General features: G+C 38.0%; 1 protein-coding gene across 1 annotated transcript in view; it reads right to left on the reverse strand.

Annotated features, from left to right (window-relative positions):
* Crlf3 (cytokine receptor like factor 3) overlaps window positions 1-13,065 on the reverse strand; it is a 39,164-nt gene extending 26,099 nt beyond the window's left edge. The window contains exon 1 of the mRNA XM_015501164.2: window positions 12,929-13,065. Within this exon, the coding sequence (XP_015356650.1) occupies window positions 12,929-13,057 (129 nt within the window). The 5' untranslated portion in view covers window positions 13,058-13,065. The remainder of the gene's footprint in view (window positions 1-12,928) is intronic.
* Window positions 13,066-14,401: the final 1,336 nt, after the last annotated feature.

The following is a 14,401-nucleotide window of genomic DNA, read 5'->3' on the forward strand; positions in this document are numbered from 1 at the left end:
TTTTTTTTTTTAATTTTTAGTTGTAGATGGACACAATACCTTTATTTTATTTACTTTTATGTGGTGCTGAGGATTGAATCCAGTGCCTCACACATGCCAGGCAAGCATTCTACCACTGAGCCACACCTCCAGTCCCCCAAAATATATTTTTTTAATATTTATTTTTTAGAAGTAGTTGGGCAAAATATCTTTATTTTATTTATGTATTTTTATGTGTGCTGAGGATCGAACCCAGGGCCTCGCATGTGCTAGACGAGCTCTCTACTGCTGAGCCACAATCCCAACCCCCTAAAAAATATTTTTTAAAAAAGAGTTTGAAATACAAGAAAAATCTACCAAGAAACAACATATCAGAATATGGATAAAGGATAATATTTCAACAGTTAATAGAGAAATTTAGAAAGCTTTCTCTACACTCTCTTAATAGCAAACATAAAAAGCAGAAGACACAAGTAATCTGTGTGACTTGGGGGGCTGAGGCGACAGGATCACAAGTTTGACGCCAACCTCAGATATTTAGAAAGACCCTGTATCAAAATAATATGTAAAAGGGGCTGGGAATGCCAGGAGTCATGGCGCAGGCCTGTAATCCCAGCAGCTTGGGAAGCTGAGACAGGAGGATCACAAGTTCAAAGCCAGCCTCAGTAACTTAGGGCAGACCTAAGCAACTTAATGAGACCCTACATCTAAATAAAATATAAAAAAGGGCTGGGTATGTGGCTCAGTTGGTTGTTAAGTGGCCCTGAGTTCAATCCCTGGTATCAAAAGGGGGGCGGGTCTGGAGTTGTGGCTCAGTGGTAGAGCGCTTGCCTAGCACGTGTGAGGCACTGGGTTTGATCCTCAGCACCACATGGAAATAAATAAATAAAATAAGGATATTGGGTCCAACAACAACTAAAAAATATATATATTAAAAAAAAAAAAAAAAGTTCCAGCGACATGGCTCAGTGATAAGTTACCAATGAGTTCAATCCCCGGTACCAAAAATGGAAAGAAAAGGAAAAAAAAAAAAAAAAAAAGCAGAAGAGAATATTGTTTTCAAGTGATTTTACAACATGTAAAAACAAAAGATTCCCATGCCCAAGAACTGAAACACAGAAAGAAGGAGTAGTTTCATGTGCTGGGCAGATCATGCAAATAATTGTTTTCTCCTTTTGACATTAATATAATTATATTTGTATAGTAACTAAAAGAAATTCTTATATCAAAAATAAATATAGAAATCCTAATCTAAGTTTAATTGTTAACTACAGAACTATGAAACAAACCCAAATACAATATATTAAAAAAAAAAAAAAAAAAGAAAGAAAAAAAGGCCATAAACCCAAAATGTATTTGTTTTGGTACATTGTTCAACTCTGGGATCCTTGAGAATCAGGCCTCACTCTACATAGCATGTGACAAAAAAACGTTGAATAAAAATGAAGTCAATTATGGGTGTTTTAAGAAACATTTTGAAAGAACCAGGGAGAGACAAGGCTTTGTGATTTTGATATATCACCTGGAATGTTATTAGAAATGCAAGATCTCAGGTTCTATCCAGAAGTACCAAATCAGAACCTGTGTTTTGAACAAGGCCCCATGTGATTTGTATGCACAGTGCAGATGGCAGAAAAAATGAAGGCAGCATGTCAGAACACTATAGAACATTTCAAAAGCCCACCACCAAGAGGAAACACTGCAGTTGAGCACTATACCAAGGTTCTATTTCACTCTCTAACGGATACAGCACACACAGGAAGTGCACTGGTTAGGTAAAGTCAATTTCCTCTTTAGAAAGAATTCAAAAGCTCCTTCAGCAGTTGCAGACCCTGACTATGTTTTGTTTTTGTTTCAGAACCTCAGAAAAAAAAAAAAAAAAAAAAAGGGAAGTAAGTGAACACAAATAGCGAGAGAACTATGAAAGGAAGAATCCATTTCTAAACCCACCTCTTGTGCTCTGATTGTAAATTTGTTCCCTTGCCATTTCAAACTTGATACTACTAATTTGGGATCTCTCTCTTCTCGCAGAAATTCTCATTTAATCAAGTTCATTTTCTTGGCTTTATGAAACTAATTTAAAAATGGGAACTTCACTGCTAAATAAATTTCCTCATGTTTGACATGGTATCAATGGTCTACTGTGTTCACAGTTAACTCTTTAAATCTTCACAACTCCGAGAGATGAGTCTGCATTGTTTACAACCGAACTCTATAGGGCCCCCCAAACAGTCTGACTCCCAAGAACCATTCTCTTTCTGCTACACCAAGTTGTTTGGTACTTACAGACCTTGTTTTAAAGAGTTCTCAGGAAAAACTGTAAATTATATATTGGCTACAAACACTTCTTCCTACAACATGTATTTTTTGCCCCTACATAAAGCATTGTATGGCAACCATCAGCCCGAAATGCTACCACATCATTTAGGGCAAAAACAATTCTCACAGCTTGTAACAAGGTAGATTTAAGAAGAAAACAAACAAAAGAAAAGTCAAGGTCTAAAAGGGAAACTATAACACATTGTATATATTGATTAAACATAACCTGAACTCATTTACCACTAAAACCTCTAGTGTAACAAACCCATTAAACATATTTACAAAGTTTCTACTTAAGATGACTCTAGTTTCAAAGTAACTGTTTTACAGTTTTAACAGGATGATAAACACACAAAAAAATGCCATTCATCAATACTAGCTAACCAAAGGCCTAGAGAATATAATCCTCCAAAAAAAAAAAAAAAAAAACAATTGACATATTTTCCTTCAGAGTTTATAAACAAAAAGTCATAAAATCTATGGAGAAAGTGATTTAAAGACCTGTAGTCTTAAGCAGCAATATACAATTGCTATGTCAATATAATATTATATTTCACCAAATAAGTTTTAATGGTTTGTAACGTGAAATCTATGCTATCATCTCTAAAACATGAATGTGCATGACTTTATAGAAGAAAGAACATTTTTCAGGTTTAATCTAAGAACGTATTTTCTCAATTGCTCGACCAATAAAAAACTAAAACCTGGGTAATATTAACACACTTTCTTTAGAAACCATTAGCTGCCAGGTGAGGTGGTGTACACCTATAATTCCATCAACTTGGCAGGAGGATCACAAGTTCAAAGTTAGTGAGGACTTAAGCAACTTAGCAAGGCCCTGTCTCAAAATAAAAAATAAAAGAGCTGTACAAAAAAAAAGAAGAAACATTAGCTAACAAGAACGTAATGATCAAAAATAAAAGATGAAGTAAAGGGCTTGGGTAGAGGATCAGTGGTAGAATATACACTTAGCATGTGTGAGGCCTTGGGTTCTTCCCAGAACCAAAAAGGGAAAAAGGGAAAAGGTTGGGGGAGATATAACATAGTCAACTGAAATTGAAGAATCTAACCAAAATACTGTCTCTCTCAGTTCATATGAAATGCACAACATTAGTTATCTGTCTTTGCACTGACAAAGATATCACTCATTAATAACAACAGCAACGATAACAAAGCAGCAGGTATCATTTGCTGAGCACCCGGTGTGCCAGGTACTTACTTACATGGTTTCACTTAAACCCTCTCACAGCCTGGTGTGGTGGTGCAGGCCTATAATCCCAGTGACTTGGGAGGCTGAGGCAGTAGGATCGAGAGTTCAAAGCCAGCCTCAGCAATTTAGCAAGGCCCTTAGCAACTCAGCAAGACCCTATCTCTAAATAAGATATTTAAAAGGGCTGCGGATGTGGCTCAGTGGTTAAGTGCCCCCTGGTTCAATTCCCAATATCAAAAATAAATAAACAAACCAACTCTATATAGAAATCATCTATGGATGAGTAACATGGGAGTCAGCCTAACGTATCTGCTCCTATCACTAAGTCAATGAAGCGGCAGAGAATTTGAAGAATTTGAATTTGACTCAAATATTAACTCCTAAGCCTGTTATGTTTACTCTTAAGACTTATATATAGTAACTTTTTTTTTTTTAACCCCAGTATTGGGGACTGAATTCAGGAGGAACTTTACCATTAAGCTACAACCCCAGTCCTTTTTGGGACAAGTTGCTGAGGGTCTCACTAAGTTGTCTGGGCTGGCCTTAGACTTGTGATTCTCCTACTTCAGCCCCCTGGGTCCCTGGGATTAGAGGTGTGTACCACCAAATCTAGTTTATAGTTATGTTTTTAAAAATTCTTATTTGAAAACTCTCAACAGAAAAAGTATATGATTTAGTAATCTGTTATATTAGTGGCCCCCAATGAACCAGGAAACACAACTCCCAGTGCTACTCAGAGCCTCCTGTAGTCCTCTGTCCTAGAATCTGGGCTGGCCTATGACTAACAACATAGTCACATGTGCACAGCAATAGACTGAAACTGATGAGTGACAGCTCCAGGCCTCAGTCTTAAGAACACCTGGCAACTTCTAGTCTTGTGGTTTCAAAGTAGTATGGTTTGAAAAGTAGTATGGCTATCCTTATAGAGAGGACAAGTGGAGGGCGGAGGGGGTAAAGGAGAAAGAGAGAAGAAGGGGAAAAGAGGAAGGAAGGAGAAAGGGAGAGGAAGATATGGGAGAGGAGGAGAAAGAGAGTGGTGCTGAGGCCCAGCATTCCAACTGAGTCCTGCTAACACCAAGGCTCCAAACACGTAAGTAAACATTCTGTCTTGGACATTCCAGCCCCAGTTGCCATCTGACTGCAATCACAAGAGTGTTGCCAAGAAAACTCAGTTCCAGTCACCCTCCAGAACTGTAAGCAAATAAAATGATTGTTTTTTAACCTGTTAAGCTTTGGCACAGTTTATTATACAACAAGATAACCAAACTATATGATAAAACAAATATTTAATTCTTAATTAACTTTATTAATAAATAGGGTATATATGACCCTGTTTGTCACAGAGAAAGCTGCAGACAATCTAAAAAGGATGACTGCAAAATCAAACCCACAAAATTATTATTTTTTTTTAAGATAGAAGAGAGAGAAGAGAGAAGAGAGAGAGAGAGAGAGAGAGAGAGAGAGAGAGAGAGAATTTTTTAATATTTATTTTTCAGTTTTCGGTAGACACAACATCTTTATTTTATTTTATGTTTTTATGTGGTGCTGAGGATGGAACCCAGCGCCCCGCGCATGCCAGGCAAGCACGCTACCACTTGAGCCACATCCCCAGCCCCAACCCACAAAATTCTTGAAGGCATTATTTCAACCAATTTTTAAGGTCTAGTACATGCCAGGAATTGGGATAGTAAAGATAAATAAGGCATGGTCCTGATCTAAAAAATCTCTCATTCTGAGTAAGGAAGACAGACAACTGTATGTACAAGTATAATAAGCATTAAAAGTGGGACAACCACAAACTGCCACCAGAGTTCAAAAATGGCATTCTGCTAGAATAGACAATATGATTGATGTATGTACATTCCATGTATGTATTATATGTCAAAATACATTCTGCTGTCATGTATGACTAAAAAAAATAAAAATAAATCGTATAAAAAATGGCATTCTGCTAGAAGAGACTATAAGCTTAAAGAATAAGCTGCCAGTTGAAGTAGGAATTGTCACCTTGAAAACAATACATAGTGGATTTATTATTATGGCTATTAGTAATTAAGAATGTCCCACATTGTAAGCATTGTGCTTAACATTTTAAAAATGTTTCTCATTTCAGTTCTCACATTGGTCAGCTACAGTAGGCACTATCTTGATCCTCATTTTACAATTAAGGAACCTGAAAATCAGAAAAATTACATTTCACTGGATCTTGAAGCTAACTTGTTCCTGTTAAGTAAATGCAAGTATAAGTGATTCGCTGATAGCTCTCAATAATAAAAGACTACCCTACATTTGTTTGGCTTTTTATTTTTATTTTTTAATATTTTTTTAGTTGTCAATGGATCTTTATTTTATTTGTTTATTTATATGTAGTACTGAGACTTGAACCCAGTGCCTCACACATGCTAGGCGAGCGCTATCCACTGAGCAACAACCCCAGCCCCGCACCCTGTTTAACATTTTTTAGTTGTAAATGGACATAATACCTTTTTATTATTTATTTATTTAATTAATTTCTAAAATACCTTTACTTATTTTTATGTGGTGCTGAGGATTGAACCCAGTGCCTCATATACGCAAGGCAAGCACTCTGCCACTGAGTCACAACCCCAGCCCCTCTTGTTCAGATTTTTAAATGACAAAATCAATCATATTTCCTGGGTTTATAGTAATAAGAATAGTTCTTCTCTATGAAAATTATTAAATAGCACATGAGATATTTGTGTGGCCCCTCCCTCCTACCCCCACCTAAGTTTAAATTATTTAGTTTTGCTTGCAGAGCTTTGCTTTAAGTATTTTTGGGTACCTAAGTAAATACTTTCAGCCTACTACCAACAAATGCTCCACAAAAATCTACATAATACACTCCACTCACCTCTGCATTAAAAATTATGCTGCAGGTGAAAAAATTTTCTTGATAAATGCTTACAATGCTAGCCAAAAAAAAAAAAAAGATACAAAACTGCATGTATAGAAGAAGTCTCTCGGGCTGGGGATGTGGCTCAAGTGGTAGCGTGCTCGCCTGGCATGCGTGCGGCCCGGGTTCGAGCCTCAGCACCACATACAAACAAAGACGTTGTGTCCGCAGAAAACTAAAAAATAAATATTAAAAAATTAAAAAAAAAAAAAAAAAAAAAGAAGTCTCTCAACTTTGTAGGGCAGGTGTAGGATACACCAAAATGTTTACCACAGCTGTCAGCAAATAGTAGAATTAGAGATTATTTTTAAAGGATTTCATTTGTTCTTGGTTTTCCCTAGATCTAGATTTAAATTTTTCTTACAATAGTACAACAGGGACATTTTAAAGTGCTACTGCTGTAACAAATTATATTCAAGCAGATTTTTGTACTGTTTTGAAAATGGGTAACAGAGGGGAAGTGAGAGATAAAAGGAGCAATAATAGCTTTTTTTCTTTGCTGAGCTACTAAGACTTCCTGTCTTGGTTTTCTGAAATAACCTATTTTTTTTCTTTACTGGGTTCTATATATGTCCCAGTCTTTAGTACACTGTGTCTTCAAATCCTGTGGGAATTGTGATCTATAAAGCATGTAGTATTATACATCAGGAATATCAAGAATACCAGTCAAGTGGGGTGTGGTGGTGCAAATCTGTAATCCCAGGACTTGGGAAGCTGAGGTAGGATGGTTGCAAATTCAAGGTCAGCCTGGATAATTTAGCAAGAACCTGTCTTAAAATAAGAATTAGGCATGTAGCTTAGTGGTGGAATGCTTGTCTATCATGGGCAATTACCCTAGGTTCAATCCCTAGTACCATAAAAAACAAACAAACAAACAAACAAAACAGAAAGCCGTTTAAATGTAAATTTTTAATAACAAATGAAACTTATATTTTATTTTTTGGAAATGGAGATTGAACTCAAGGGTGCTCTGATATTGAGCTACATCCCTAGTTCTTTTCTTTTTTAATCTTGGATCTCAATAAGTTATTTAGAGCCTCCTTGCTAAATTGTTGAGGCTGGCCTCAAACTTGTGATCATCCTGCCTCAGCCTCCCAAGTAGCTGAGATTATAAAGTGTGTACCATCACACCTAGCCCAAATAAAAAAAAAATTAAGAAATAATAGCAGCAAAATCTTCAAAAGGTCATCAGAAATTAATTGTTTTAAAAAAATGAAGCAGGGGGGCTGGGGTTGTGGTTCAGTGGTAAAGCGCTCACCTAGCATGTGCAAGGACCTGGGTTTGATCCTCAGCACCACATATAAATAAAGGTATGGTGTGCAACTACAACTAAAAAATAAATAAATATTTTTTTGAAATGAAGCAGGTAAGAAGGGGTGGCACACACCTGTAATCCTAGGAGCTCAGGAGACAGAGGCAGGAGAATTGAGAGTTCAAAGCCAGCCTCAGCAACTTAGTGAGGCCTTAAGTAACTCAGCAAGATCCCATCTCTAAATAAAATATAAAAAAGGTACTGCAAGGCAACCCCACTTCAATAACAGAGAAAGATGGTGATTCTGGATTTGCAAAGTTTAAGAGCCCCTGGTTCAATCCTTGGTACCAAACAAACAAACCAAAAAAAAAAGAAAAAGAAAGAAAAGAAAATGCTGTGGAAAACTTATTCATCAAATGGCCATGTTACAGGTATGAGGACATGTTAGACAAGTTTTGACTTGAGTTTGTCAGTTATTCCCTTGTATATCTCTGCACAATTATCTAACAAACAAATGTGCGGTATTTCAAACAACATTTTAACCTTGAAGATAACCACAGCAATTTATGAAAACACAGTTTAAGCAACAGAAATCAGTAAAGAGCTGAAGCGATAATGATGTACTCTAAGACAGTATGCCTTTTCTTTAATGTGCAGGTATATCATGCCTGGGAACTTGCTAAAGTGCAGACTCTGATCAGTAGGTCGGGGTGGAGCCTGAGGTTTTCAATTCTTCACAAATAATAATCCTCTTGCATCAACATACCAACTTGCAGGAATTACAGAGTGCACCACCACACCATTGAATTCTTCATAAGTGATAACACTCCTGAAGATTATGAATCACACTTGTAGCAAGGATCTAAGGGACACCACTGGCCAGAGCTGGGCAGGGCTCTCAAACAGTATCTCAATTATGTACCAGGATCTAATCATTTTCTCTGAGGGAGAGACACTTCATTCTGTCAGTGCAAGGAAAGACAAAACAAAAAACAACAAAAAAATCACCCTATTAAAAGACACATGAAGGCCAGTAGATTCATTTTATAAACAATTAACTGCACCTGAACTAAAATATTAGCTTTCTCACCATAGGCACCTCTAGTACTGCAAGGCAATCCCCCTTCAATAACAGAGAAAGATGGCGACTCTGGATTTGCAAAGTTTAAGGACCAGGCCTCAGATTGTAACAATATCCTCTAGGTACCTCAACGGTGTGAGGCCTGAACAGACAGTTGCATCCCTTGATCAGTTTATCTCTACTTAGAACAAGCAGAAAAGTTAATGCTGTAGAAATAGGGCAAGTGATAACAAAAAAACAAACAAACAAACAAACAAAAACCCACAATGGAAATAAAATCCAAAAATGAATATACAAGAATTTATTTAGTTTTTCTTATTTGTTCTATTTTTAGGGATGATAACCTAATGATCAGCCACCAAAGATAAGAATAAATTCATGAGGACAATGATCTTTTCTCTGACCACAGTATATAGTATACAGAAGTACCTCTGATGCCCAATAAATATTTACTGAGTAAATGAATAAATGAACATTTTAGGAGAGTAGGAGTTAATTTCTGTGGTATTTACAACTTAGAACCAAAGATTCCAAGGACTATAAAGAATTCTTCTTAATGATTTCAACCTCAGGATAGGGTGGCTGTAAACATTATCTGATTTCCTGAAGACAACCAACATCTCTCTTGCCTTTAACTTATTCAAACAATAAAAGCTACAGACAACCCTTGCATTCCTACACAGAACTTCCTTTTCTCTGAAAACAGAGAGGAAGGCCTAAACTTAACCACAGAGGAGAAACTGCTACATGTTGACAGGTTTTTGATTTTTTTTTTTTTTTTTTGTACCAAGGATTGAACCCAGGGGCACTTAACCACTAAGCCACATCCCCAGCTCTTTTAATTTTTTTTTTTTTTTTTTTTTTTTTTTTGAGACAGGGTCTCATTAAGTTGCTTAGGGCTTTGCTAAGTTGCTGAGGCTGGTCTTGAATTCACAATCCTCCTGCCTCAACCTACCAACTTGCAGATTATACACCTGGCACATGATTTCTTAATATGAAACAAATTTCACAAGATATTTTTAAAGGGTAAGAAACAAAAGTAAAGATAAAAGATATGACAAGAGTTCCGGGAAAGGTTAAACAAATCTTAAAACAAAAAGAGTCACCATGTGTTAGAGGGTAGGGTTGTGGCTCAGTGGTAGAGCGTTTGCCTCTGATGTGTGAGGCACTGAGTTCAATCCTCAGCACCATACAAAAATAAATAAATAAAATAAAGGTATTAAAATAAAAGAGTTACCATGTGATCCAGTAATTTGTTAATATAATCTAAAAAAGTAAAAACATAGCTGGCTGTCATGGTGCCTGCCTGTAATCCTAGCTACTAGGTAAGGAGATTGAGGTAGGAGGACCCCAAGTTCAAGGCAAGACTATGCAATTTAGTGAGGCCCTGTCTCAAAATTAAAAATGAAAAGGCTGGGATATAGAGTGCTCTGGGTTCAATCCCCAGTACTACACACATACCCCCCCCCCCAAAAAAAGAAGAAGAAAACGGTAAAAACATGGCCAGGATGGTGGTGCAAGCCTGTAACCCCAGTTACTAGAAAAAGTGAGGCAGAATTGCAAGTTTCAGACGAGCCAGACAACGTCTCGAGTTAGCCAGATTCTGTCTCAAAATTGAAATAAAAAAGAGCAGGGCCCAGCATGGTGTCTGGCTGGAGGCTAAGGCAGGAAGATCACAAGGTCAAAGCCAGCTTCATCAAATTAGCAAGGCCCTAAGCAATTTAGCAAGACCTTGTCTCAATAAATAAATAAATAATGATGATAATCAAGAATGAATACATATTGTACATAATGTATGATTCTATTTATATGAAATGCCCAGAACAGGCAAATCCATAGAAACAGAAAATAGTTTAGTTGACAGGCGCTGGTAAGAATAACAACTAGGGATATGGAATTTTTCAGGGGGTAGGGGTGGTGATTCTGGAATTAATCAATAATTAGTAATTTTGTAAACACACTAAAAGCCACTGAATTGAATGCTTTAAAACACGAATTTTATGGTATATAAATTATATCTCAACTGGAAAATATCAGGGACTGGAGGCATATCAGTGTAAAGTGCTTGCCTAGCCTGCACAAGGCTCTGGGTTTGATCCCTGGTATCACCCCCGCCCCCAACATCATTTGCCAAAAGTAAATAAAATCAGCAAGCAAAAAACTAAATACATCCCTTCCTTTCTGATCTTCTCATTCTTCCCCATGCAAACTCTTTGGCTAAAAAGCCATATATTTTATGTAGTTATTCTGAAAATGACTGGGACTCTAAAAATATCCTAACCACCAAACAAAACCAACTGCTTATTTTGATAATATTTTTGTAACACAGACCTTCCTTAAAACACAAGTTAACAGTGGACTTATTCTACAAACCCAAACACACACAATTGAATAGAATTAGCCTTTGTAACTGGCACTGGCACAAAACACATTCCAGTTGACAAAAGAGAACCACACTTAGCCTCCTTGTCAGAAGGCAATGTCATCAGAAGTCTGTTGATGGATGCTCCTTTAGTTTTTTTTCTGTCTCAGGCCCAAGACAATGGCTTTCAAAACGAAACAGAACAAAAAGGAAAACCATACTAAATAACACTAAATTATAGGAAAGTATGTCCTCTATTTAAATTATTGGATATAAAATTTAAAAGAATATTGGTTTGGAAATTGAATACTAAACCATGAAGGATGGAGTCACACTAATTTTTTTTTAATGCATTCAATATCACATGAGAAGTTAATAAGTACCACTCCCAGGTGTTCACTCCCTTTATGTCTATTGATACTTAATTACTGATATTGTTAAAACAATTGTTATGCTCAGACATATTCTAACTGGCTGGCACATTAGTTGTATATTAAGAGGTATTTTAATATCTTTTTAAACAATGTCCTTGAATTAGAACCTTTACATCAAAATAGCAGAAAGAATAATGCAGATGTTTTCAAAGGAAAATCCAGAGAAGTGTATTCGAATGCCGTGAAAAAGTGTTCACCAAATCATACCTAGATTCTAGTCTCAGTTTTGCTACTAAAATGAAAATGATGTCTGGCCTACATCAGTTCTACAAGGACTTTAAAATACATAAAGCCCAAGGTATGTTGAGTATTCTTAGTGATGACAAGATCCAAAGACACTATGACAATAGTCTTCTAACATTTTCAGATTCTTTGCCACTAGGACTGACTAGCTTGACAATATCTATTAATAACAAATGAGACCTAGAGAAATTCAGATGGAATCCCACTCATTCAAAATGCATTTATGAAGCCCTTAGGTTATTAGTAGACTTAAAGAACTACTTGTCCAATCACACATAAGCAGTAGGTTATATCTTTTTTTCTGTGTATGTTTGAGGGTGTAGAGAAACCATGTGGCTTTCCTACAACTTTGATAATCTTTTCCCCTTGGAAAAGATAACTCCACCACTTGCAGGTATATTTAGCTTCTCCCTTGAGCACTCCTCTCTTTAAAATCTGTCCCTTGGCTTTTGTATATCCTCCTTCAAGCACTTCATTTTCCTTCCTCTGCCCTTCCAATTAACCTTATCCTTAAATTCTAAACTACCTAGAAAAGATGACTCCGATTTCTACGAAATGTATTCAAGATCATATGAGGCATTCAAACACTAACCCCATTCATTTAGTGTTAACGTTACGGTTTCTCTATCCCTACCTCTTCCCTTTCACTTTAGTCCTTCGGTTCCAATATCCATTTTGTCTCCTCCCCCTTCAGCTCTCACCAGGTCATCACTGCCCCCGTTTTTTCTCAGGCTCTCTAAAATTAATCGCTAACACACAAGTTTTCCCAAATAAAATCCCACCTCCCGATTCTGTTCAGTCATCACTACCCTTTGGATCCCTCGGATTTTGCTTTGGTCCCTCACTCTCCCCAACCTCGGACGCCAGTCCTATTCCCTCCCATCGCTGCCCCTCACGGTTTAGGGAACACTCCGCACAATTTCGTACGATTCCCCCAAACTTGGCTTCCCCTAAAACTTCCCCAATTCCCAGCGCCCCATTCTCAGACCTTTCGAGGTCCCTGTCCTTCTTCAGAGCTCTCCCCCTCTTTCTCCGGAGTTTTCGGACACTCCCACCATCCGGAGTCCTAGCCCACCGCTCGGCACCCCGCGACCTCCCGGGCCCACAGCGCCCCTTAGGGTGCGGCCCTCCGACCTGCCTCTGCGCCTCCCGCAGCCCCTGCAGCCGGTGGCTCAGCTCGCGCCGGTAGCTCTGCGCCGCCTCCACGTTCTCACGGGCCTCCTGCAGCAGCAGCTCCGGCTCCAGTTCCATGGTCCCTCTCATCAGGCCGCGCCGCANAAAAAAAAAAAAAAAAAAAAAAAAAAAAAGACACTTAAGGACACCGAAATTTGAATATTACATAATTTTCACAAATCACAAAATAATTTTTGCATGCTCCCCCAACTATTTAAAAAGGTAAAAAATGATTCTTTGAAAAGCTATACAAAAACAGGCAACAGGTTGAATGTAGTCCTAGCGCCCATAGTGTGGGGGCTGCTAATCCAGAATGTCAGAGCTGAAAATTGCCTCATCCAGGACTCCCCCTGAGATAATTACTCTTTTTTGGTACCAGGGATGGGACCAAGGGGCGCTTAACTACTAAGCAACATCCTCAGCCCTTTTATTGTTTATTTAAATTTTTGATTTTTTAATTTTGCTGAGGCTGGCTTTGAATTTGCGATCCTCCTGCCTGGGATTACACCCATTTCAGACTACTTTCTTTTTTTAATTTTTTAATATTTATATTTTAGTTTTCAGCGGACACAACATCTTTGTTTTGTATGTGGTGCTGGCACGCATGCCAGGCGAGCGCGCTACCACCGCTTGAGCCACATCCCCAGCCCTCAGACTACTTTCTTAAATTTTTGTGCCTCTCCTTTCTGTAGTATAAATTAAGAACCCACCAGGGTTGCGTTGAGGTCCCCCTTTCCCTTCTGGGAATTTCTTCAGATCCCATGCTGGTGACAATATTATGGTATTTAAAAAGCTGGGCGCCATGGTGCATGTCTGTAGTCACAGCGACGACTCAGGACTCAGGAGTTCAAAGCCAGCCTCCGCAATTTGGTGAGGTCCTAAGCAACTTAAGGAGACCATGTCTCAAGATAAAAAAAAAATAAGAAGGGTTGGGGATTGACTCAGTGGTTAAACTCACTTGGGTTCAATCTCAGGTACCAAAACAAACAAAACACTTGTAATGATTGATGGAAGTAGCTGCCTCTAGGACATAGGTCTGACATATGAATCAGAAATCAGTTATTTTGTACAGTGGATTTTTGTTGTTGTTGTTGTTGTTTTTGGTGCCGGGGATTGCCGGCATTATTAACTTTTATATTTATTCAAGTAATGCCTGTTCTTGGTTAAAAATGTCAAAGAACATAACAAAACTTACTGTAGCCGGGTGCAATGGCGCTTGCCTGTAAATCTCAGTGGCTCAGGAGGCGGAGGTAGGAGGATCGTGAGTTCAAAACCAGCCTCAGCAATTTACCGAGGCGCTAGGGAACTCGGTGAGACCCTATCTCTACATAAAATACAAAATAGGGCTGGGGATGTGACCCAGTGGCCGAGTGCCCCTGAGTTCAATCACCGGCATACCCACACACACACACACACACATACACCAAAAAAAAA

The sequence above is a fragment of the Marmota marmota genome, unplaced genomic scaffold (genome assembly GCF_001458135.2).
Source record: "Marmota marmota marmota unplaced genomic scaffold, marMar, whole genome shotgun sequence".
Taxonomy (NCBI): domain Eukaryota; kingdom Metazoa; phylum Chordata; class Mammalia; order Rodentia; family Sciuridae; genus Marmota; species Marmota marmota.